The sequence below is a fragment of the Sceloporus undulatus genome, chromosome 2, assembly GCF_019175285.1.
Source record: "Sceloporus undulatus isolate JIND9_A2432 ecotype Alabama chromosome 2, SceUnd_v1.1, whole genome shotgun sequence".
In the NCBI taxonomy this organism is placed as follows: domain Eukaryota; kingdom Metazoa; phylum Chordata; class Lepidosauria; order Squamata; family Phrynosomatidae; genus Sceloporus; species Sceloporus undulatus.
Genome location: NC_056523.1, coordinates 163072991 through 163100159, shown reverse-complemented (window position 1 = coordinate 163100159; position 27169 = coordinate 163072991). Strand labels below are relative to the sequence as shown.

Here is a 27169-nt window from a genome sequence, read left to right as displayed (position 1 = left end):
TGAGGCCCCGATACACCAGGGAAAGGGGCGGGTACAGACTGCCCCAAATGGGCGGTCTGTAACCCGCCTAAGACATTGGCTAAAAGTTTAATGGAAATGGAGATTTAGTAGAGTATTATCAGACCATAGCACAATTTTGTTGAATTTGAGAGAACCCTAGAGGTTAGTCAGTTGGAGATTAAATGAAGAGATACTGAAAGATGAGAAGGTGGTGGACAAAGCAAGAGAAACAATTAAACTTTTTAAAAAGAAAATATGCAACAGGAAGGTAAATTAGCAACTGTCTGTGAAAGCAGTTCTCAGAAGTTTTTTACTCAACAAAATATGATCCTAAAAAAGCAAGAAAAACAGAAAATGATGCTGATCTCCAATGCATTGAAAGAAAAGGAAGCAGAGTTGAAGAGGCAACCAAGAAATAAGAAGGTAGAGGAAGAGATAAAAAAAATTACAGAAACAACTGAAAGTAGAGATGTCAATTGAAATTGAGAAGAAATTGAAAGTGGTAAAGCAGGCTAACTTTGAGCATGCAAACAAACCAGGGAAGTGGCTTGCTTACAGAGTGAGAAAAGAGAAGGAAAAGAGATGTATTATAAAAATGAGAGAAGAAAAGGAGATTCAGTGCACCCTTTTTTTACGCAAGGGATCCATTCCAGACCCCCTGTGTAAAAAAAAAAAAAGCGTGTATGCTCGAGCCCCATTGAAAGTAATGGGGCTCGTGCATGTGGCGACAGTGCGGCGGTGCACGCGCCATGGATGCACGCCCCATTAATCTAGATGGGATGTGCCGCCGCTTGCACCCCACGCGCTCCCGCACGGCTTTCAACATATGCTGAAAGCTGCATGTAGTGCATCCGCGTATGATGCGGGCACACTGTACACACTTTACAGGAAAAGACAAAGGAAATATTTTATAATTTCGATTCTGGGCTATATAGAGAACAATGTGTAGATTGCTCAGTAATAAATAAATAACGGAAGAACAGAAACAGGATTTGGATAGGAGATAATTTGAATATTGGAAATAATAGAGGCTATTAATCAATGTAAGGAGGGGAAATCACCAGGGCCGGAGGGCTTTCCAGCAAGATATTATAAAATCTTTCAGGAGGAATTATGTGATCCATTACAATTAGTAATGAACTCAGCACTGGAGGAGAAACTACCGGACATATGGAGGGAAGCTGAAATTGTACTGATTACCAAAAGCAGCTGAGAAAATGGGATGGCAGAGGATTAACCCTGCCAAATCAGGACAGTTGGATAGTATGCAATTTAAATACTTGTTAGAATGCTTTCAACAAAGGGTGAATGTTTGTTTATACATTTGGTTTCAAGGACAAACTCCAAAGGGCCAAAAATATTCTTCTGGCTATTGAGAAAAAACAGTGCTTTCCAATCATTCTTATTTGTGTCTCTTTCCTTTGTCAAGTGTAAGAGTTGTCATTGATTCACCTACACAGTGGAAATAAGCAAAATTCTAATGTGGACAGATTTCAGGCTTGCTTAGACAATCTACCCTTGGTTGTTGCCAGCACTAACCAGACCAAAATAAAAAATAGCAACTTGGGGATTGGCTGTTAGAGACATACTTAGATTTAAGGAATGGGGTGCTTCTGAGTACATCTTCAAGCCAGAAATTCATTTTCATCACCAGAGCTTAGCTCACCATTTTTTCAGCCATACATCTATTCCTGATTTCCTCCAAAACATTCTTCATTTCAGTGGCCTAAATTTGAATGGAGGTGTCTGTTTCACTTGTTTCTGTCTCTAAACAGTTGAAAGTCAATAAATCATAGAATCATAGAGTTGGAAGAGACTTCAAGGGCCATCTAGTCCAACCCCCCCTGCCATGCAGGAATACCCAATTATAGCATCCCTGACAGATAGTCATCCAGCCTCTGTTAAAAATCTTCAAAGAAGGATACTCCACCACACTCCAAGGAAGTGTTGAATCATTCCAGTTGTCAGGAAGTGCTTCCTAATATCACAAACAGTAACTGATGGATTTCTAGATTGCTCAGAAAAATGCTCATAAATCTAGCTTTATCCACTAGAGAAGTACTGCACTGGCAGGAAGTGTTGTACTTGAATATCATACCTAGGTTGTGATCTTCCATTCTACGCACACCCCATGAGCATCCCCGCCCCCCCCCCAGTTTAGAATCAAAATGAGCAGCATCCATTTATGCTGAGAAGTGCTGCAAGAACATAGTGTTCCTGTCTCTCCCTTGACTACCACTGTGACATAGTTATAACTAAAAATGAAAATGAATTCAGTGTCATGAATGGAAATAATACAGTGTTACAAATAAAAAAATTTTTGGCCCTTTTCCACATTTTCCTTTCAGTGACAAAAAAGCCACGTTCTCTTCTAAAATGCTCCTTGCACGTCTGGGAAGGAATGGCCGCAGTGTCCCAGCATCACTTGCAACTGAAGCCAAAGAACTTGCTAGATCCATCCGTGCCATTCTGGAAGCAGATTGTGAGTCTTACATGTTTTTTTCTTTCTGTTTCCTTTCTTTTTGGCTTGGCAGTTTAAGCAGAAATGTTTGACTTGTGGATTGTGCTATGAATCCAGATTGCATGTCAAAAAGGAGGAAAATAGCATTGAAATACTCAAAAGGTGATAAAATGTCCAATAATTTGGATAATTCTAACATTTATACTTTGAAATTATCAATCTAATAACAGAAGCACACAGCTGTTGATGTGTGCAAACAGTCTTGTTATTTAATTATATTTGAATATTGACTATTTTGGTTTTACTTGTACCTGAATACACTGTATCATATGATTTAATATGCAAGATTTCTTAGTGAATACTTCCTTATAATAGGTAAGCAATTTCTGTTGCCAAAGCTTTGGACTATTTATAGCAAAGGCTTAATCATAATCAAATTATTTATCAGCAAGCCCCGTGGATTGTATTGAGACTTGCTACTTATCATGTATGTCTTTATTTATTTTATTTATATCCTGCTTTTCTTCCAAATGGGACATAAAACAGCTTACATATTTGGGATTGCAACACAAATCTAGCTGAGATCCAAATATGTGTAAGCTTTATTTTTTAAAAAAAATTGGTTTTGTTTTTACAACATTGCTAGTAGGTATTCTTTTTTTAAAAAAAAAAGAAATAACATGTTAATGAAATTTCTCACTGACATAATGAATCAGTGGACATATATTATAATTCCCGTCTCAGGGGGAAAGAAAATAAACTTCATGCAAATGTCCAGGCTATTCTTATATTTCTTGATATGCAATATCTATAAATGCAATCATACCTCTGGAATTGGTATTGTGCTTGAATTCTGGATGTAAGACTGCAGAAACTAACAACCTAATATGGTGGATCTAGGTAGCTCCCAGAGAGCACGGGCTGTCACCTATTGCAGCCTACACTAAATATTTCATGTGAGGTACATGGTGTAAATCTGAAGACTTCAGTGCAGTACCACGTATCATTCCTGTCCATTTTCTGCCACTTACTGGCTTTGCTTGAAGATGTACATGGATGTCATTGCCCATCTTGATAAGCATTTTGTGACAATTCCAGGAAGGTGCACAATGTACAGTCCAGACAACGCTGATTAGAATCATAGAATCATAGAGTTGGAAGAGACCACTAGGGCCATCCAGTCCAACCCCCTGCCATGCAGGAAATCCAAATCAAAGCATCCCCAACAGATGGCCATCCAGCCTCTGCTTAAAGACCTCCAAGGAAGGAGACTCCACTACACTCCGGGGGAGTTTGTTCCACTGTCGAACAGCCCTTACTGTCAGGAAGTTCTTCCTAATGTTGAGGTGGAATCTCTTTTCCTGTAGCTTGCATCCATTGTTCCAGGTCCTAGTCTCTGGAGCAGCAGAAAACAAGCTTGCTCCCTCCTCAATGTGACATCCTTTCAAATATTAGTTACAATGCTGATTAGTTATAACTTTTCACTGCAGTTCAGCACTCTTAATAGTTTTTCTCTCAATTGTCCATCTTTGATTATCGCTCTCATCCATGTCTAGTGCACTCAAACCATGTGATAATCCATATCAGTACTGTAGGTAGGAAATTGTGGGGCTAATGCAAATGGGACAATGAGTAGGGCAGCCACTTGCACAAAATTCTTTCTCTAGGTTGTGATTTTTCTTTTTGTTTTAAAGCAGTATGCTAAGATTACAGGAAGCTTTCAGATGAGATATGTAGTTGATTATAGCACTAGGTATCAAGGGACAGTTTGCAGTTTATAATAAGCCTTGCACACAACATTGTTCACTTCAGTGGTTATATCAGAGCAAATTGAACTTGGATTGGTTGGTTATGTCTGCGTGAAAGAGATGTAGTAGAATTCTGCATAATTAATTGGAGGATCCTCTAAAATTGAACCAGTGTAAAATGTTCTGTGAGGCTAAGGCCACACTTCAAATGAGTCCCTTAAACCATCAGATGTGGAACTTGCTTCCTTATCTCCTGTATAAAGGACTGCACAGTATTACTTGATGTTCACATGTTGCCAGGATTTCACAACATGCCAGAAGAGCTTGTATCAGAAGAACAGATATATTATGACAGGCTAATCTGATGTGATGATGCCACTTCTGATCACAAAAATAAATCTAAAGCAACATTTGACAGCTTTGGAAGCAATAAATGATGTTATTTTGTTTTGTTTTTAAAAATGATCAAGCTAACTCTATCTTCTGGCAAAGAATCTCGTTGGTATGAGGAGGGAGTCAGAGGAAAGCATGGTTAGAAATGTTCTGTCACATTAAATTACTTCCAGAAGTCTGTGTGAGAAGTCATGCAAGAGAAACCTTGGGTCCTAAATGCAGCTGAAGACTAACATCTGGTTGTGTCAACTATAATAGGTAGGAGATCAGCTAGAAAGCATTCGAGCCAGAGGATGGATCCATTTTGTGAACCTGAAAGTTAAAAATAACTCTGCTAAGAAGGATTTAAAGACTGAACATCATCCCACTGGGTTCACTCTAACTTAGGGAAAGCATTATTCTCTCCCCGCCTCCCCCCACCCCCCAGCTTCCATACAGATATATGAAAGCTAAATTGAACCTGAATCTGAGATTAAAGAATTAAAACATTTCATGCTATTGGAGAGACAAATAACAGCAAAGCAGAGTTAATAGTCAAATATCTGTGACTCCAAATCTTTTACAGTGTACAGCTCCTAGATGTCTGTCATTACTAAGAGCCATCCTGTGTTTGGCTCCATTTTCTAAGTTGTACTCTCTCTCTCCTTTATCCCTTTGTTCTCTTCCTTAAAATCTTTACTTGCTCACTAAGTACTTTGAGGCAATTTGTTTTGTCTTCATTAGATTATCATTCCTTTCAGCGTTTGCTGTGTCACATTTCCAATGTGAAGGTTCAGCTCAGGTCAGTGCACAGTTCATCATGGAATCACAATGAAGTCTGGCAAATAAATTGGTTTTTCTGAACATCTCAGCTTTCCTTTAAAAGGAAGTTACCAGCCCTTATTGTTATATATAAAGGGGTTTTGTGAGTTGCAGTGCTTATTGAAAACACAGTAAAAAAGCTATAGATGAGTTAGCTTGCCTCTTCCCTTTGCCCTTTGCATAAAGTTAGCACATACTGTTTGCAATGTTCTCTGTGCTTTTCACTGGTAACATATTTTTTTCATCTGTTCAGCCACGTCACATGTGCCTTACAATCCTTTCAACTCTAGGGAGCCTTCTGCTGCTGTTGGAATCTAAAGATCTAGTTGCATGACCAGTTATATACCTTCTGGTTTTAGTCTCTTGCCATCTTGTTCCAGAAGGCCCCCCAGTCCTTACAAGTGAGTGTATGGGTGGGTGGGGAGTGGGTTGATTTTGAGGAAGGGAGAAGCTTAGGAGCTTTCAGAGTGACAAAGAGAAGCAGGAAAGCCTTGAACTAAGAACAAAGTAAAAGCTGGAATCAAAGTCCTGCCTCTTAACTCTGTCCTGCCTTACCTCCCTTCTTCACCCACATCAGCCCTTCTGTTTTTCCTAAACAGCAGGAAATTGCATGCACTGAAACAGAGTGAAAAAAAATGTGATCTTCTGGACGCTGAACTACATATCTAACCATCTACACTTCTGCCTGATGCTGGCTGAAAGTTGGAGACCAGTGACAACTCAGGCCCACAGGCAGCCCATTCCAAAAGGGACCTTGTGTTTTGCTGCTATAGGAAAACAAGAGCATCCCCCAACCACTAAGAGAGAGAGGTAGCACCTTAAGCTGCACAGTAGGAATTGCTTTTTTAATCTGTTGTATTTTTACTGGTGGCAAAGATTTGAGATGTTTGAGGCATTTCATGCAGACAAAGCAACTTCAGGTTCTTTGTAGGTAGAATTGCATGGAAAGGCAGCAACATAATTTGCTGCTGTGCCACAGGTAACATCGTGTTTTGGGCTGGCCCTGTAGAAAGTATCTTCCCTTTGCAATTGCCTCTTTTGCAAGGTTAGCATTGTCAGTCAGTTGCAGCTTGCAGTTATGCATAATGTTTTTAAATAACAATATTGCCATCAAAAATAGTAATAATTTATGATAAGTACATTTAGCTGTTTCAACTATTTAGATGCTTATTTTAAGATTTTTAAAAGAAAAATGTAATAATGAATGCAAAAAAGTGCTTATTCACATACTGCAGAATTGTAATCCACTGTAGCTCCGTGTTGAAACTTGCACAGTTTATATACAGTTGGACTTTTTTCCTCTGTGTAAAGTGTCCAAATATCAATGTGCTTTGGCTACACCATTCTTTCCAGCACAGCACTCTCCATTTATTCTCATTTTCAATTACTGGGGTTGACAGTCAATGCCTTTACAGTATCTTCAGTGTGTTAATAACAGTTGTGAAGAAGAACAACAATAGAAAGTGGGACAAGGGTGCTAATAACCAAACAACATCATTAATAGTCAGGTGGAGATTTTTCACTCTCCTTGCTTTATCTCTTTAATTTGGTGGGCACTCTGGAGAATATTTTGGGAAACACATTTGCCCTGATTTTATATTTTGCTTATTACCTTAAACCTGTTAAAAGCGCATAGGTCAAGAACAAGAAGAGGCAAAATGTGATCATTGGATCATATACCTACCCATGCTCCTCTGACATCACTCTGAAAGGAAGAAAATCTCTCAAAAATAAGAAATACAGACACTTCCTGTTTCTATTTTTTTAAAAGGCTTTTCTGTTCTATAGTGGGCATGAGGTAACATTTAACTGGAAATACTCAGCAGGGGTGGAGAGCTTTGTTATTTTGGGGGTGAAACCCTTTTTTCAAGGAGGAGATCAAAGAGGTTCAGAGGGCAGATCTTCCACAAAACCTCAGATGTTGCTTACTCCTTGTCAAGACTACAGAGGGGGGAAGGTTCTAGAACAGATCATTAAACAATCAGTCTGTGCATACCTAGAAAGAAATGCCATAATTTCTAAGAGTCAGCACGAGTTTCTCAAAAACATGTCATGCCAAACTAATCTTATCTCTCTCTCTCTCTCTCTCTCTCTCTTTTTGATAGAATTAGAAGCTTGGTAGGTCAGGGGAGTGGTGTGGATGTAGCATATCTTGAATTCAGTAAAGCTTTATACAAGGACCCCCATGATATTCTTGCAAGATGTTAAACTGTGAGCTAGACAGTATTACAGTTAGATAAATCTGTAATGAGTTGACAGACTGAACCCAGAAAGTACTTACCATACTGGAGAAAAATGACTAGTGGGATGCTTCAGGGGTCTGTCCCAGGCCCAGTGTTGTTCAGCAGCTTTATAAATAACTTACGTCCGGTACAGACCACCCAAAAATGGCGGTCTGCTGGCACCTTGTTTTGTTCTGCGAGTAAGCTGCAGCATACAAACTGCGCAGCTTCCTCGCAGAGCAAAAAGAAGCCACAAAAAGGAGGTTCTTTTTGTGGCGCGATACTGATGCTGCAGTGTGCCAGTGGCGCACTCATGACGTCAGTATCACGCAGTGACGTGCGGACGCTCAGCGACCATCAGGTCAAAATGGCGGCGCCCATCTGTACAAGGCACCGCCATTTTGACGTACAGAATACGTGCTAGGGTTGTGGCAACCCTAGTACATCATCAAGACATTTGCAGATGATACCAAATGTAAGGAGGGGTAGCAAACCACCTCTGAACAGCTCTTTCCACACAAAAAAACCCAAAGCCCCCCAAAAAACCCTATGATAGTATCAGCTTAGGGTTGCCATAAGACACAAACAATTTATAGGCACACAGCAACATAAAGCAAATACTCCAGATGACAGAACAGCATTTAGAATGACCTTGGCAGATTGGAAAGTTGTGCCCAAGCTAACAAAATGAATTTTAATCAGAATAAATGTAAGGTATTGCATCTGGGCAGGAAAAATGAAATGCACAAATATAGGATGGTGGACACATGGCTTGAAAGCAGTGCATATGAAAAGGATCTAGTAGAACACAAACTAAACATGAGTCAACAGTGCGATGTAGAAGCCCAACAATCCAGTGCAGTTCTGGGCTGCATCATCAGTAGTACAGTGTTCCCGAATCATACACAGCATATGCTGAAAACCAAACAGGAAAAAGCAATGGCGTGTGCTAGAAGAAGTAATGGCATGCATGCCCATTGTTTTTAATGGGGCTCCACCATATGCGGTATTTCCCTTATGTGGGGGGGAGGGGGTCTGGAACAGATCCGCTGAGTAAGAGAAGGGCCCAATGTATAGTGTCCAGATCAAGAAAAGTAATAGTGCCAGTCCATTCAATTTTGAATATTGGTTTTAAGGTCTGGGCAACATATTCCAGAAGGATATTGATAAGGTGGAATGTTTCTAGAGGAAGGCAACCAAGATTATCAGAGGTCTGCAAGTCAAGTCTTATGGGGAACAATTGAAGTTGTTGGATACCTTTAGCTTAGAGTAGAGAAAACTGAAAGGTATCATGATAGCTGTCATTAAACTTCTGAAGGGATGTCATGTAGAAAATGGAGCAAGCCTTTTTCTGCTGCTCCACAGACTAGCATACAAACCAATGGATCCAAATTACAAGTCAAGACATTGTGCTTTAACATTAAGAAAATTTTGTTTACTATAAGAGCTACTCAACAATGGAATTGATTGCCTTGGACTGGAGAGTGATGGACTCTCTCCGTCTTTGGAGGTCTTTAAACAAAGGTTGGATAAACATCTTTTAGGAGCATGTTAGCTGTGCATTTCTGCAGGGAGAGGGTTAGACTAGGTGGCCTTTGTGGTTCCTTCCAACTCTGATTGTTTGATTCAATAAGAGTATGTTTATGGCAAATTAAGATATTTCTTTTTATGTAAGTTTTTTTTTTAAAATAATTTTATTATTAAACAAATTTTTAAAAATTACAAACACTTCCGTTATCCCCCCCTCCCCCCCTGCCCCCTTTGGACTTCTTTCAGACTACATATTCTACCGTACAGTTTGTTCCATAAGTTGCTTAAAACTAACTCTTAGTAATAATCCCTTTCTATATATTCCTACCTAGGATGCTTTTACCTTTAATTTTGATTGGAATGGAAATAAATCAAAACCCTTGGCCAATTCTCCCTTCTTCTAAAAATTTAGCCAGATTTACTCTTCCTCTTCTTCCTATGCCCACTCTCTTATACTCTCCATTCATACCCTTCGTTCTGTAAGTAGTTTACCCAGGGGAGCCAATCTTTCTGAAACTCATCTAAGGTATTTTTTCCCAACAGAGTTGTTAGTTTATCCATTTCATAGAGGTCCATAACTTTTAGTTTCCAGTCTTCCAAGCTCGGGATGTCTTCTACTTTCCATGATCTGGCAATCATTGATCTTGCTGCCACTATCATATAAAAAATCACCTTTTCCTTCCCTTTTTCTTCTTTAGGATCCACCGTCATATTTAGAAGGTACATTACGGGATCTGGTTTCCCCTTAATATTTACCATTTTCTTAACTTCATTATGTATTTGCTTCCAAAACTTATTTATTTTGGGACAGTTCCACCAACAGTGGAGGTATGTTCCCACTTGATCTTTACATTTCCAACAAAAGTTATTCTGTTTACCCATTTTGGACAACTTATAAGGTGTTAAATACCACCTCACCAAGGACTTATATACATTCTCCTTAACTTCCGCACTAGGTGTTATCTTCATTTTTCTTATCCAAACATTCTCCCAACTCTCTAGGTTGATTGTTCTCTTCAAGTCTCTTGCCCACTTAATCATATAATCCTTGATAATTTCCGTCTCTAATTCTGCACTCCTCACCAAATTATATAATCTCGAGATTCATTTTCTTGGATCTGTAATGATCTTCTCAAATTGTATCTCCGCTGCTCTTAAACCCTCCATTTTAATATCCAATAAAAACCTTTCCTTTAACTGCCTATAGGAAAACCAATCGCATCTATAGCCCTCCATCTCTAACTCATTTTGTGTTTTCATAATTCTCTTTCCGCCCTTAGTTTTCGTTAATTCATCGTATGTGATCCACCCTTTTGTTTTAAATTCCAATCTATCATGAAATGCCTCATTAGGAGAGGTCCACAATGGTAAAGCAGGGCACCATCTTTTTTTAAATTTAGTCCAAATCCTATTCAATGATTTCCTAACAATATGATCATTGAAATTCCTGTCTATCTTAATTTTATCATATAATACATAGCCATGTAACCCGAATTTTAAGTCAATTTTCTCCAAATTTATAACTCTTTTGTCTTCTAACTTTGCCCAATCTATAACCCAATGCAATACACTTGCATAGTAATACCATTTAAGGTTGGGGAGGGCTAGTCCTCCTTTATCTTGTGAGTCCTGTAATACTTTTGCCTTTATTCTAGTCTTTTTATTATTCCAGATAAAGCTATTCAAATCTTTTTCCCACTTCAAAAAAAGGTTTATCATTCATAATTATTGGTAATGACTGGAAAAGATATACCATTTTAGGTAAGACCTTCATCTTAATGGTTGCCATTCTACCCACCCAGGATAGATTTAGCTTCCCCCATTCTTGTAAGTCTTTTTTAATCAACACCCATGTTGCCTCATAGTTATTTCTAAAGAGGTCCGAATTTTTATTAGATAATATACATCCTAAATATTTAACTCTTTTTTCTATTTTAAACCCAGTTTTTTGTTCTAATTCAGTCTTTTCCTCTTTAGAAAGATTCATAGTCAATATTTTTGTTTTATCTATATTTGTTCGGTAGCCCGCTACTTTTCCAAATTTCTTTAAGGTTTTTAAAATTTGTTCGCAACTTTCTATTGGGTTAGCGATTGTCAACACCACATCATCCACAATGGCTCGTAATTTGTATTCTTCCCCTTTAATTTTAAACCCTTCAATTAACTTATTCATTCGAATATTTACCAGTAAGGGTTCTAACACCAATAAAAATAGGAGTGGTGACAGGGGACATCCCTGCCTAACCCCATTATAAATTGGACATGCTTTTGTTTTAACCTCATTTACTATAATCCTTGTTTCCTGTTTATTGTATATTGTGCCAATCATATTCGTAAAATCTTTCCCTAAATTTATAGTGTCTAATACCCCAAACATAAACTTCCAATATACTTTATCAAAGGCTTTCTCCGCATCAATGAAAAACATAGCCAATTTTTTTTCAATCTTTTTTTCATGAATCTCGACCAAATTAATTATATTTCTTATATTATCTTTAATCTTTCTATTTGGCAGAAAACCGTTTTGATCAGGGTGTATCCAATCCGATAATACTATCTTTAATCTATTTGCCAAAATTGAAACGAACAATTTGTAATCCGAATTTAATAAAGAAATGGGTCTATAATTTTTTGGGTCACTTAAATCTTTCCCTTCTTTTGGTAACAAAATCATATTTGATTGGGTCCATGTTTGGGGTATTCGACCCAATCTTACCTCATTCATCACCTTTAACATGGGTTCTTTCAAATATTCTATACAAATTTTATAAAATTCACCTATAAATCCGTCCGGCCCTGGAGATTTACCTTTCTTACTATTTTGAATGGCCTGTGTAAGTTCCTGTGCGGAGATTTCTTTATTTAATCTCTCTCTGTGTTCCTCAGTAATTTCTTTCAAGTTTAACTTTTCCAAATACTTACCAATTTTAAGTTCTTCCACATTTGGTTTCTTATACAAATCTTTATAGTAATCAAAAAAGGTGTCTCTAATCCTTTTCTCTTTTGTAATTAGCTTACCCTCTATTTTCAGACCAGTTATTGTACGTTTAGCTTTTTCTTTCCTCAATTGTGCAGCTAGAATTTTTCCTGATTTATTAGCCGATTCAAAATATTTCTGTTTCACATACCTCATTTTTTTCTCCATCTCCTTTATCAGGAGAATTCTAACTTGTTTTTGTAAGGATTTTATCTTATATTGTAGACCCCCATTTTTTGGTTCTTTCCTTATCAATATCTCCAGTTCCTTTATTTCCTCATTAATTTTTGCCATTTTTTCCTCTTTTACTTTTTTCTTTTCCGATGCTTTCTTTATTAACCATCCTCTAATCACCGCTTTCATGGCATCCCATACTATTTGAGGTGATGTTTCATTATTTAAATTTTCTTTAAAATAATTTTCCACGTTCTGTTTTAGCTCCTCCGCCAATTTTTCGTCCTTTAATAAAGTCGGGTTTAATCTCCAATTAAAATCTCTCTTTCCCAATTTTAACTCCATTTGGACCGGACTATGGTCCGACCATATTTTTGGAATTATTATCACCTTGCCCATACTTTTAACCAAATGCAAGGAGGCCAAAATTGTGTCTATCCTAGACCAAGTCTTATGTGGGTTGGAGTAGAATGTATAGTCCTTGTTCTCTCCATTTTTAATTCTCCATGCATCACCCAGGGAGTGGACTGTCATCAATTCAAAAAATTCTCTCGGTAGTTTGCCTTGATTAATTTTGACCTTTTTCTCAGAAAATCTATCTACCACTGGATTTATTACTCCATTGAAATCTCCCAAGATGATTATGTTTTCAGATTCTAAACTCATTATTTTTTCCTTAACTTTTTTGTAAAATTTATTTTTATTCTCTAATGGGCCATATATTCCCACGAGAAGGTATTTATTCTCTTTGTACTTTATTTCCACTATAATAAAGTGTCCCTCTTTATCACTATATATTTCTTTAGCTATAAATTTATCCTTGATGTATATGACCACCCCTTTTTTTTTAGATTTTGCTGCCGCTATATATTCATCTCCTAATTTCACACATCTTAAATGTCTTTTATCCTTTTCCTTAATTCTGGTTTCTTGAAGACAGATTATGTCCAGTTTTAATTTTTGCAAATAGTGAAAGACTTTTTTTCTCTTCTGAGGGGTATTCATTCCCTGTACGTTCCATGTCAAAAATCTCAAAGTTTCCGCCATTCCCCCAATGTACCTTCCCAATATATCGGAGTCCCAAATATCAATGCAAAACTATATTTATTATATTATTGCTAAAAACTTAAGAAATAGGATGGTAATATAGATTTTAATTCCAGCACAACTAAATTTTTCCTTTATTCTTGATCAGGCTCTTTCTCTCCCTCTTCTTCTTCTTCTTCTTCTCTTCTCAATCTCTCTTCTTCTTCTTCTAGCAGTTCCTGGAGGTCAGGGTTCAATGGAGCGGGCACTTCTTCGTCACATCTATCTTGAAGCATGACTTCGTCTCTTCCTGTTTGGTTTACTGAGTTCTCTTCCTTACTTCTCTCCTTCTTTTGGTCCGCAACTCGTCTCAGAAAATTCCTGCCTTGCTCCGGGGAACTTACTTTTATTCTTTTTTTATTCCACCAAAATGTAACCCCTTCTGGAGCTTCCCACCGATACGGCAGACCTTCCTTTCTTAAAAACGTTGTAAGACCGTTATATTCCCTTCTCTTCCGTAGGATACGACCAGGAATATCCTTTAGAATTTTCAATTCCAAATTTTTATACATAAAAGACGTCTCGTTATGTTTACTCAAAAATAGATCCCTGGTGCGTTTCCTCACAAAAGAAACGGCCACGTCACGAGGAAGCCCTTTTTGTTTAGCCACTTGGGAATTAACTCTATATATATTATCAACTTCGTCATCAAAGAAAATGGGGTCCTTTTCTAAAAATTTTGCAATTTCTGGGATCAAAACCTCCTCTAACTTCTCGTCCTTCTCTTCAGGTAGGCCCCTAATTTTCACATATTTCTCTCTGAGCTTCTGTTCCCAGACCGCTCTTTCATCTTGCTCTTCCTCTCTTTTATTTAGAAGTCTACCATAATCAAATTCTAATTTTTCGGTTCTCACCTCGAGTAAATCCACTCTTTGTTTAGTTTTTTGTATCTCTAATGTAAGACCGTCGACCATTTGTTTAATTTCCTTCAAATCAGACCTTATCTCCTGTTTTATCTCCTTTTTAAAATTATTCATTTCTTTTGCCAGGTTGGCAGAAAGACTTGAAGATAGGTTTAATGATAGATTTTCTATTTTCTCTAAAATTAATTGATTCGTATCCACCAAATTTAATTTCTCCATCGAATTTCTTCTTTGATTTTGGGCTAGGGCTTGGACTTTTTGAGTTTGATTTCTTGTATTCATTCTTTCCATATCGTTATTTTTGTTGTTCACTCTCTATTAATTAATCAAAAAAAAATTCCCAAGGTCAAATTATTTTCTTTACACTTATTGTTCCCACAGTATCAACTTAATTGATTACTCCTTAAATCTATCAGTCAAACCCTCCACTTTTGGTAGTAGGCTATCTCCACAATACTTATTAATCCCCCTTTAAACCAATTTTCTATTCAAATCGATTTCTGCCGCCCCCTAAATGCCCCTCAATATATTCTATATATTAATCTATTTTCTTAAGGGAAAGAAGTTGAGTCTTCTTTCTACCCAATCATTTGCATTTCTATCTTTAAATATAACCGCCCCAAAAGCATGTAATTAATTTTTTTCCCCCTTCTTATTACTCCTTGTCTCAATATATCTCAGATTCCCCCAGAAAGGCTTCACAAAGTCCACTTCATTCACTTCAGTCCGGTACCCTCCCAAACCCTTATACCATCCCTTCCAATCTATTCCCAATAGCACTTTCCCTTATCATTTCTTCAACGCTTCCTATCACCCTTACCCACCTTCTGGCTTTCTTATCTTCTCCTTCTCCTTCCCCCCCCCCTCCTCTTACTCTACTATCTGGAATGTCCTTTTTTCACACTTCTTCTATCTGTCCGTCTTCCAGTCTCCCTTCTGCTACCGCGCCGTCTTCCCAATACCTCTCTATAGTCAGTCCGTCTTTCCCCTCTGCCTTTTCAGTCCCCTTTCTGCGACCGCTCCGTTTTTCAATTTCCCCTCTAAAGCCAGTCCGTCTTTCTCCCTTGCTGTTCCTTCCGGCCTGTGCTGGTTTTCTCTTCCTTCCTCTCTATCCCGCCGGTGTCTATGGTGGGTGTCTCCTTCTTCCTCTCTCTCCTCTCCTCTCTCTGATCCTTCCGGGTTCCGCTCTCCACTCCTTCGTCACTTCCTCTCCCTCTTGAGGGCCTCTCTATCCCGCTTCTACACCCCTCCTTCTTCTCCACTCGATGGTTTTTCCAACTCCCAGCTCCAGGCTCTTACGTCCTCTCTCACCCCTCCTCTCCTGTGCTTCCGTCTCTTTACTCTCGTCCGCAGGAGATTCAAGCCAGGTGTACTCCAAGGTCAGTGGTTTATCTCCTTCTTATTTTGATCTCTCTTATCACTAACAGTTCCTTCTCCCTTCTGCTTTTTTCTTCTCTCGTTTATCCCAAGAGCAGGTCTTAACCCCTTTGCTGCCGTCAATATTCAATCCGTTCTGGGGTTTAAAAAATCACTGACCAAACCTCTTAGTCTTTGAAAAAGTCTCAAACAGGAAAAAGTTTTTAACTGCCAAAGCAAGCCAAATCTTGATCCCCTTTCCACAAAATCGAAGGGTCATTACTCTTGATTAATATTCAGAAGAGGCATCCTTTTCCCCCCAGCATAAAATCTCACTCAGTGCAAGGATTACAGCTCTCTTCCAGATCTTCTACTCAGACCATTCCAGTTTTTAATCCTCTCCACTCCTAAGAATATATCAATAGTAGTCAAATAACGGAGAATAGATGTAGTCTTTGTCTTATCTTCCTTAATCTATATTCCTTTACCAAAGCTGGTAGGCATCCCTGTGCGATAGTCGCCACTTACTAGAGCGGGCGTGGATTGCTCTCCGGATTCCCCTTCTCAAATGGCTTCCTTCTGTCTCACGTAGCGAGACAGAGTTACTGCTGATTTCTCAGCTCCTGAGAGGTATGGAATCCTCCGCCGAGCCCCCTCTGATTCCTCTTTCCTTAAGAGAAATTTTTCTGGGTTTTGGAGCCCCTTAACCCAGAAACTCCCGCTCATTCGAGACGCCCCTACAGAGCACTTGCAGAGTACGTCTCAGCGGGACGCCATTTCCAGCCGAAGTGCTTTATGTAAGTTTTAACTATGTATGTTTTTTTCCTTTTATCTTGTATTCTTTGAAATGGTCTGGAGACTTATTCAATAAAGATGTATTGTATGGCAAACTAATCTCAATGACCAGTTTGATTAATCTGAATGTCAGATTAATCTGAATCTTCCTGCTTTATCCTTTTTTTTCGAGAAGCTGCTTCCTGTGGCAGCTCTGTCTCTGATAGCATAGTGTAATCCAGATTTTATTTCTCAAAAGGATGAGGGCAAATTTCCAAAGTTATCAGTCAGTCCATGTTTCTTTATTGCATAGCAATTTGTTTTAAAAGCTTTACAATGTCTCAGCTGTCTCAGAAACATTTAAAGATGTTCAAAGAAGCATGCATACACATTCTTAGATGAAGAGAGAGAATGAATTGAAACAAATGGAAATGAAATATTGTCTGGTGTATGAGATGGGGAATGTAGAGACAATGTTATAGGCTGTGGTCCAAGCCTGGTTTAAATCATCAAAAGGGACAATAGGAGAATCAGAATTGCCCATCCACTGCCATCACCTGAGCTCATTTGCATCTTGCAATATAAACTATCTTCTCCAAATGTTACACAAATCTATATTCTCCTTTATCTTTAATGGGGGCAGGATTGCAATGATTTGATCTGGATACTATTCATCACTTAGTAGTTTAGCTGTCACACCTTGCTCCCAAATGTCTTCAAGGATAAATATACTTAGAATGAGTGCATTGTAATAGTCACAATGCAGTGAGTTTTCATCATTGTAAATATACTTGGCATTGCATATTCCTAGCTTTGCAAATCAGCTTTAATCAGCATAATTAATTGTATGTATATGTTTTATTAAGCATATTTATTAAGCATGCCCTCCAGGGGTTCATAGGGCCAAGCAACATTAGAGTATGGTCAAGTTTGCAAATTGATCAATGAAGGAGAACAAACAAGCTAGCAGAGGCTACCTTAGGGTGCTTTTTTTTGTGTTTACTGGGAAGAGCAAGACTCTTCCCCATTCCTCTCCTCTCAACTGGCTGAGTTAACTGAGTGCAAAGTACTTTTGTACCTTGAACTCAGTTTGCAGCAGTTGGAGTAAGCTGAGAAAGAAGAAGAGGAGGAGAGAAAAACTGGGGCATTTTAAAAGTTAAAAAAATAGCACACAGAGGATTGATTTGAACTGTCATTGCCAGTTTAAAGTACAACTACAGTAGACTGAAAAATAATTAATGCAGAAATCCTGGGCACAATTCCTGGAGAATGAATTTCACTGAAGCTGATGTACCCTAAGAGGGGGAGAAATGTATAGTGTTCATATATATGCTGTTGGACTCACAGTTTGCAGTCAAGCCTGACACTAAGGAGTAAGTTCCACTGAAGTGAATGTTATTTCCTTCTTAGTAAGTACAGCTAAAGCCAGGAATCTCTCAAAATTCCTGAATTTAAAGAATATAGGAATATAGGAAATTCCTGCTAATTAGATTGATCTTTTGGGGAGACAAGAAATCTTGCCAGGCATATGGATGATAACAGCTCTCGCTAGCTGCTGATAGATATACTGTATATACGCATGTATAAGTCTAGGCATTTTAGTCAAAAAATTGACCCAAAAAACTGAGTCGACTTATCCGCAGGTCAGTGCAAGTACTGTACTTTAACTCTTATTGAAAAAGAGACCATTCCCTGGTCAAAAGCAAAAATGTAATCTATGCTGGAAGCACTGACCCCCTTCTACCCTCTCATCCATCCAGCCTTTAGTATGAGCGCAAACAGTTATGGCTGTTGGAATTTTATTTCTTTGGCATCATTTTCCTTTGCTTCCTTCTTTACATCCTTTGTTACATACCCCTAAATTTTGCCCTCGACTTATTCATGGGTCATATCAAAATCAATAATTTTGGCCCCAAATCCTGTCCTTGACTTATACATGAGGTCAACTTATAGTCAAGTATATGCAATAGACAAAAATAGTCTTTTACTTTCACCTTTGAACTTCTAACATGGGAAATGAGTATATCATGTGTGCGAGAAATATTTCACCTAAAGAATGGTGAAAGGTGGAAGGAGATGATATCATGTGTGCAAGAAATATTTCACCTAAAGAATGGTGAAAGGTGGAAGGAGATGAGTGATTTTCTTGTGTCAGCACTTGTAGTCATCCTCTTAAAAGACATAACATATTGCTCTTTAAATATTTACAATCTGCATAAAAGTTTAAATTGTGCTGTGAGCAGATGCTCCACCAGGTATTGATTGGTCCTAATCTCTAAGTTTGCTTGATGCTTCTGGGATGCTACTGTCTTTGCATCTGGCATTCTGCAATCTATATTCCTTAGATTGATGTATGATTGATTTCTTTTCATTTTAATTATGAGCTGTTTTATCAGAGTGCTCAAAGTAGTTTATGTTCTTAAAATAGAATAAGTGCTGTAACCACTGCATTAATAAAGTGCAAACTTCCATATTGCTAATAATTAGCATGAAGAGTATTTTGCCTCCAAAGAAAGAGAGAAAACCAGAATAAAAGAATTAATTTTGGAATGGAGTTTGCTGCCTAGATGGACCTACTTTGCAGCAAAGAGTTGACACCAAATTGATGTTTGAGATACTTCTAGTTCTATGGTGTGAATTAAAGAGGCTGTGTGCAGATACAACAGTATATTTAGGAAAAGTCATTTCTCTGGTTTTAGCTAAAGAGTTGCATCTTTCATTCTAGCATACTACCTTGAACCACTGCAAACTCAATTGGAGAGTCCTCCTCTATTTTTATTGGGTTTTTAAAAAATAAAACCAGAACGCCTGCTACTTGTGTGACTCATGTTCAAGACTATGTGTGCCAAGGGTTGCCATAACCCGGCTGCAACCGGAATTTTCCCGGTTTTGGTGGCACCATCCCCCTCCCATCCCAGGTGCTCCAAAAACTGGGACGACCCTGGTTGCCGCAGCCCACGGGGCCTCGCTGCTCTCCTCCTCCTGCACCGCACATGGCTGCGCAGAGGAGTCAGAGGAAGAGGAGGGCAGTGAGGACTGGGCCGGAGGAGGTGAAGGTAGAGGCGGCGCCTCCCTGGGTGGCCACGCCACCTTCCCCCGCCTCCGTGCCACCCACCTCCTCCGCCCCCTCTGCCCCAGGCTGTGCGGCTGCGTGAAGGAGGCGGAGGCAGTGCCTCCTGCGCACGGGCGTGCCACCCTCCCCGCCTCCCCACGTGGCCGTGCCACCTTCTCCTCCTTCGCCCCAGGCTGCGTGGCCGCGTGGAGGAGGCGAAGGTGGAGGCGGTGCACCTCCTGCACGCGACCGCCCCACCTTCCCGGCCTCATGCGCACAGCCGCGCCACCCACCTTCTCCTCCTCCGCCCCAGGCCGCGTGGTGAATGGAGGATAGGGAGGAGGAGGAGGAGGAAAAGGAGGAGGGGGAGGAGGAGGAGAAGGAGAAGGGGTAGAAGGAGGAGGAGGAGGAGGAGAAGGAGGAGGGGTAGAAAGTGGAGGAGGAAAAGAGGAGGGAGAGGAGGAGGAGGAGGAGGAGGGGTAGAAGGAGGAGGAGGAGGAAAAGGAGGAGGGGGGGAGAAGAAGGAGGAGGTGAGTGAGTGAGTGAGTGAGTGGCCAGAGGCCTCAAGGTGTTTTTATTTGGGGGGGGGGTGCTTTTAATGCTAACATGTCTCCTTTGTTTTAACAATGATAGTGTGGTGGTGGTGGTGATGATGATATGAGTCAGCTTGAGAGGCATGCAGGCACTGTTTCAGAAGCCGAGAGAGTATCACCTCCCAAATTGTGTTTTGGGTGCTTTTAATGCTAACAAGTCTCCCTTGTTTTGACAGTGATAGTGTGATGATGATATGAGTCAGCTTCAGAGGCATGCACGCACTGTTTCTGAAGCCGAGAGAGTGTGACTTTCCAAAGTGCCTTTTCTGTGTGTTTTTGGTTCTTTAATGGTGATATTGATATCACCAAGCCTCTGAGGCATGGTCAATGTAAATTGCTGTGATTTTTACAAACTCATGCGCAGTGAAGAAGTACACTTGGTGCAAGAACTGTGAAACCACCTTGACATGTTCAATATGCATAGCCATGTTAAACCATGCTAAGTGTTAAACCCAAGGGGTTTGGTTATGGAATCAGCCTCTGATGCAAGAGGCCATGTTAAGTAAAGCCATGTGAAATGCCCAAATGTGCTGTTGAGTGTGTTTTGGAATGCAGGTTGGGGGTGTTTGGCCAGAAAGGGAAGTACATTTCTGCCATCTGTCTAGAAATAATGCCCAAATGTCCTCCATTTTGATCATGCCTAAGAAACATACATTTATATTAACATTTTTTAAAAAGCACCAGATTTTTTCACATGTCCTCCATTTTTATAAAAATGTCTTACATTTGAAAATGTTATCCTACATTTGTCCTACATTTGTCCTGGTTTGGAGGTCCTGACTTATGGCAACCCTATGTGTGCCTACTTCAGCTTGTAAAAGATATGGATCTTAAGCTACATGCTAGATACATAATACAGCATATAGCTTAGCTCCGTATACATTTTGGTGGCAAAACTATAATCAGCAGGCAGGATAGTAGGATAAGTGCTTGTTGGGATATAACTTTTCACTTATTTTATACTAATATATAAGAACAAAAAATAAATTAATTTTTCACCACTGAGAGATTATGAAAGCTGAAATAAATTTGAGGAACTTAATTTAAAAAAAAAGCCTTGCATAAAACTCAGTGCCTAGAAAAATTGTGTTTTTAATACTGTACAAAAGACCCTGTTTTTCTGTGAAAAACTATTGAGATGTTGTTGAACAGGAACTAGCTTTGCACAAATGACTTTTTAACAAAAAAGGTCTCAAAATGTAAAAAAAACAGAAAACACCCAAACCCCCTCCCCATTTTTTACAGTTGACCCCCCACACACAGTGTCTCAATGTACTGAAATACTCTTTCTCCATGTGAGCATTCTTTACATCCCTACCTTCTACCATAATCAATATTAGATTTCAAATGGTGCAGAGCAGTATCACCAACAATTCTCCACTATAGACTAGGTTTCCCTAGGACAGACAAGAGTGAGCATGCATTTTGTTGTCTCAGATGCTGATGCTATATCCTATTTTGCAGATGAATGTATACACACACATTTTCCTTATTTCTCCCTTTTTGGTTTGTGGTGTGAATCCTTGCCATTCATGTATAATATTCACAGCTTCTTTCTCCCACTCCCAGCTTCCAAGGAGGCATTCAGACCTCCCAGTATACCTCCAAAATGTAAGAGTTTCATATGAAATGAGACAAACACACAGCACTGGCGATAGTCAGCGTTGCAAATCACTTTTCCAGGGGCATATGCTTGTTAAAGGTTTCTGCTATTTTCAGCTATCTGGGTATATTGTGTACTCTCCATGTGAATCAGGCATTTGGTTTGAATCAAGTCTATCTCAATTTGCTGCTCTGGATGTCTACTGCTGTGATGATGTGCAGTTTGAAGGGCATTTGAAAAAATGCCTTAATTTTGGTTTTCAAACATTAAATTTGTCTTTTCTCTAATGTTTCACATAGGGACATCTAGTCTGCTTGACATTTATAAAAGAAAATGTTCAAGTAGGCCACTTTCCACTAAGAATATTATATTGTGCTTCCCACTCCTGCTGTCTCCTTCAAAAAACAGTGTTGTTATTTTTCTATGTATAAGGCAGATGGATGTTTGGGGATGTATACGCATATTTGTTATTGTTAACTGCTGTGAAGTTGACTCCTGCATGGTAACCCTATGAAGCCATAGCTCTGAAGCCTCCAAATCACGCTGTAATCAACAGCCCTACTCAGGTCTTTCAGACTCAGGGCTGTGGCTTCTTTGATTGAGTCTGTCCACTCTAAATAATCTTCCTTTTGTTTTATTACTGCCTTCTACCTTGCCAAACATCATTTCTAATGAACCATGGCTCTCATGGTATGTCCAAAATACAACAGCTTCATCTGTAATGAAATTGCACACACACACACTTGTTGTTGATAACTGCCCTTGAGTCGGCCTCAACTCATGGAGACCTTATGAGTGAGAGCCTCCATATCCTCAACTGCTCTGCTTAGGTCCTGCAGGCTCAGGCCTATGGCCTCTCCCTTCTGACATATGGTCTTCCTCTCTTTCTGGTTCCTTCTATCTTTCCTGCCATTACAGTATTTTCTAATGAGTCGTGTCTTCTCATGATGTGGTGAGGATATGACCAAAACCACAGTTTCATCATCTTTGCTTCCAAGAAGAGTTCAGGTTTAATCTGTTCTGGGACCCAATTATTTGTTTTCTTGGCTGTCCACAGTATCCTCAGCACTCTTCTCCAGCACCACATCTCAAATGAGTTCATGTTCATTCTTTCAGCGTTCTTCACTGTCCAGCTCTTGCATCTGTACATGCTGATGGGAAATACAATGGCTTGGATGATTATAACTTTAGTGCTCAGTTGTATATCTTTCTACATTAGGATCTTGTATAATTCCTTCATGGCTGCTCTTCCCATTCCTAGTGTAACTTCAATTGATTCAATAGGGCTGCATCCACACTGCAGAAATACTCCAGTCTGACAGTCTGGAATTCTGGGAATTGTAATTTTGTGAGACATTTGGCCTTCTCTGTCAGAGAGGTCTAGTTCTCAACAGTTCCATTGTATTGAGCCATGGCAGTTAAAGTTGTGTCAGTCGGGATTACAGTATTTCTTCAGAGCAGATGCAGCCTAAGTCTGCTCTAGTTAGAAGTTCCAGTTGGATTTGGGTTCATGGGTGTTTAGTTCTGATATAAGTGCCTGTGTAGATACATTTATTCCAGGGTGTATGTATTAATGGTCCATGAAAGGAGTTTGCTTGGGGATGTGGAAACAGTGAATTGCAGACTATGGATATGTGCTGATTTCTGTTCACTTGTAAACCCCACTTACAAGGTAAGCTGTTTGTTTACAAATAAAAGTTGAGCCAGTTCCTCTGTTAAGGCAGCAGATGATTTCACAGTTGGTTATGCTTTTGTTTCCTATTGGGGTCAAGGTGTTTTTCTTAGCATGTTCTGTTGTTGTTGTTGCTGTTGTTCATATTGTTAATGGAATTGTTCCACACCCTCCCTATCCATAAAAGGCATGAAGTCTTGAAGCACTGTGACTAGCTTGGTTTTCTAGAGAATGAGTGGAAAAGTTGGGTTGGGATATAAGGTATATTTATATTATCTACAACCAACAGTACCTGTATTTGGACAAGCTATAATTTCACAGTTTTATGCAAACTTTCAGGTACTCCAGAACTCTTCAGCAAGCTAGGTGGTGAAAAATGGGGGGGGGGGGCGGCAAAATTCAGAGAAGATTATTTAGCTCTGAGATCTATCATTAAACTAAATTTCAAGATGGAGAAAGGCTTAATGAATCCCTTGTAGATATGCAGGTACAGTGTTACCCCGGGATACGAATGCGCCGCCTTACGAAATTTCCGGGTTACGAAAAAATCCAATTGAAAAAAACTGTTCCGGGTTACGAAGGTTATTTCGGGTTACGAAAGAAATTTTGGTGCTTTTCGGCGCTTTTTCGCACCAAATCGCGGCTTTTCCCCATTAGCGCCTATGGGGTTTCGGCTTGCGAAAGCCTTTCGGGTTACGAAAGCGGTGGCGGAACGAATTATTTTCGTAACCCGGGGTAACACTGTATCAGGTTGCACCACACCATGCCTATTGAGGAGGGGAGAAAATGGTGAATCTTTATCTCCGAAACCACAGAGTAGCCCAAAAATATACTACCATGCAGAAAGCAGCTATCCCATCAGGCACTGTGACCTCTGCCTCCTGTAAAGAAAGAAATGTATATAACCTATAGCGACATATCTATAAAAAAAGGTGTAAAGTCATCCCTCCATAATATATAAAATCAAACCTTGGTTTTGTCATTTTATATAAGGGATACCATTTTACTACACCATTGTGCAGTAAATTTTTGTAGTAAACTACACCATTGTGTAGGATTTGAGCATGCACGGATATTGGAATCCATGGGAAGTCCTGGAACCAAACCCTGCCTAGCAGATACCAAGGGCCTGATATATGAACAGATTCTTTAAACTAACTAACAAGGGCCGATTTCGGTGAAAGGGACAGAAGCAATACATTTCTGCATATACCAGTAATTATAAGAACACTCCAGATTTTCTGAAAACGATTAAACAGTATTTGATTAGCTGTTCCGTAACAGTTTGTATATGCCAAAGCATATAATCTCAAAGTCCCCCACCAACTGATTAACTGGATTACTGAGAGCCAGTATAATTTTTAAAGCATTGGACTATGACTCTAGAGACCAGGGTTTGAATCCCAGCTCAGCCATGTAAACCCACTGAGTGACCTTGGGCAAGTTACATGCTCTCAGCCTCAGAGGATGGCAATGGCAAACCTCCTCTGAAGAAACTTGCCAAGAAACACCCATGATAGATTCACCTTAGAATCGCCATAGGTCCAAAACAACTTGAAGGCACACAACATCAACATCAGTATTGATTACTGCTCTTCAGCTCAAGGGTGGGGAAAGTGGAGGCAGCATGCAGAACCCCTCCCAGACATTCCACAAAGACAATGGGCACCCCTTATTGTGGGGGTCATAATTGGTGCAAAATGCCAATTGGAAGGACATTATGTATTAAAAACAACTTTCCCTTCAACCTTCTTCCCAAAAGGCCTACTAAAACCCATCCCACATATGCCCTCCCCAGAAGACAAGATAATGTTGCCTCCGATGCAAGCAACCAATGATGATTCAGCCATCCCCTCTCATTTGCTTTCCAGCCTGTCATGGAAAATTAAGAAAAATTATTGCAGCTGCCAGATCACACCTCGTCTGTAAAACGCCAGATGTTTTCTGGTTCTGAGCCCTCAGGCTGGAAATGGGAGCAAGTGGGGCGATGGAAATTAGCCTTAGTGTGATCTTCCTGTCTCTTGCCTCTGAAGACTGGCCCAGAACTGTGCATTCAGGAGGCACCCAGTTTTTTGCTGCAGAGCTGGCTGCTAATGGCTGCGTCAGTTTTTCTTCATAGTTTTTTGTGGGTTTTTTGGGCTATGTTTCCCAAGCATGTGGGAGGAAGAAGAGAAGGAAGAGGGTGAGCCCTACTGGCAGTGGTAATTTTTTTTCATATTGATTCATCTTCCAAGGAGAGATCGAGGAGGAAGGCAGTGTACTCATCTATGTAGCATATTGTGTAGTGTGATGTACTTTCCTCTCACTGTCATGTAACCAAATAAATAGTGAAAGGAAACCCAAAGAGGTGTGCCCTTCAGATACTTCACCAACAATAAAAGTGGCCTCTAACTTCTCCACAGTTGCCTATACTTTAGCAGTCCATGTGTTAGGTTGCCAGGATTATCTGAGGGCCTGAGATTTATGGGCCAGAATCTGAGATCAAGGGACAATCCCTGATGATGTTATTAAGCGTTATGCATTAAGTTGCTCATAGCTTCTTAACTCCCCACCCTTAGCTTTGGAAATTAAGACAGATGTTTTAGCTAAAAGGGCTGTTCCCAGATCAATATGGAATGAAGGAATTGTTTCTTCTCACCCACTTAAAGTGATGGGATAAAGAACATTTAATCTAGTCATTTGCATCTAACCAGAAGGTGGATGCTGAGCAGAGAGTGAACCCTGGTTCTAAAACACCTGGGAGACAATGAGGAAACCAGATAAGTAAATACATGGGCACACACATCCTTAAGAGTCTTTGCATGATGTACCTACAACTCAATTAAGCATAGCACATTGTAGCAGACTGCTGCTGTACTAGCTGAGGTTGAGTTTTCCTCTTGTCTGGAACTGAGCCCATCAAAACTGGAGAATTTGCACCCATGCCCATGCCTGGAGATGACTCACAAAAGCTAAAGACTCAGGCCAGGCCCTGAGATCAGGCAAACCTTAAGGAATCTGCTTCCATCTACTAGTAGGCCAGCAAGGACTACTATAAATTTCCCTGTTGATGTCAAGATCAGTCAAGAAATCTAGAGCTTCTTCTGCCAGGTCAACTGTGTTCTCACCAGCTGTTTTCCATTTGCATCTCAGATCTGCCTTGTCTACTGATTTGAACTTCACTTCTTTCTCTGCCTTTTCATGAGAAAAGGTTGGCCCTAGCTCCAGTGATGCCAAGCCACTTGCTTCTTGTGGAGATTTGTATCCGATAGTTCTTCTGTGTTTGCTGCTTATCTAAAGGATCAAGCCCCTAGCCATCTGTTCCTAGTAGTATCCGCATAGCATTATTTTATGCCAGCCGACCAATGATTCCTGCCTCTGTTGCACTGTCAAGTCAGTGGTGCTCTACAGCTTGCCTGTGGGCTGGCTGATGAATTCCAACCCTACCCAACACCTGCTTAGTTCCTTTCACAAATCCTTTTGACGTCAGCTTTGTGCAAGAAGAGATGACTTTTCGTTCATAATAAAGAAGGGGCCACCCACAAAGGGTTTGAGGCACAAACCACTATGGCACTCACCCACAGGATGAACAGTAGAAGCAGATGGACAACTGATACTGAACATCATAAATAAGAGGCAACTTATCCAACAAAAAAATATGCCAAATAAGGAATTTTTGCAACAAAACAAGTTTATGAGTTTTAAATTGCCTATTTTCTAGGCAATTTAAAGTTTTCTAGGTTCTTAAGAGGTAGGTTACCAACTAAATAAGTAGGTCCATCTTAGCCTATTTCATTCCTGCATGCAAGAATGAATAATTCCAATAAAATTCTCCTCACATGGTAAGATTATAAGAGTTTTAGCACATTTTTAATCATTATTCGG

The 27169-nt window shown here is 39.7% G+C and overlaps 2 protein-coding genes across 8 annotated transcripts in view; one reads left to right on the top strand and one right to left on the bottom strand.

Moving 5' to 3' along the window:
- STXBP4 (syntaxin binding protein 4) overlaps positions 1–27169 on the top strand; it is a 184959-nt gene that overhangs the window by 108277 nt on the left and 49513 nt on the right. For all 7 annotated transcript variants that reach the window (XM_042447227.1, XM_042447228.1, XM_042447233.1 and 4 more), the window contains one exon: positions 2349–2482. In XM_042447227.1, the coding sequence (XP_042303161.1) occupies positions 2349–2482 (134 nt within the window). The remainder of the gene's footprint in view (positions 1–2348; positions 2483–27169) is intronic.
- On the bottom strand, positions 12632–15285 carry LOC121920189 (trichohyalin-like). The gene is made up of 2 exons (XM_042447240.1): positions 15218–15285; positions 12632–14570 (listed from the first exon to the last, which is right to left on the bottom strand). Exon 2 carries the CDS (start codon positions 14544–14546, stop codon positions 13488–13490), a length of 1059 nt encoding a protein of 352 aa, XP_042303174.1. The 5' UTR covers positions 14547–14570; positions 15218–15285; the 3' UTR covers positions 12632–13487.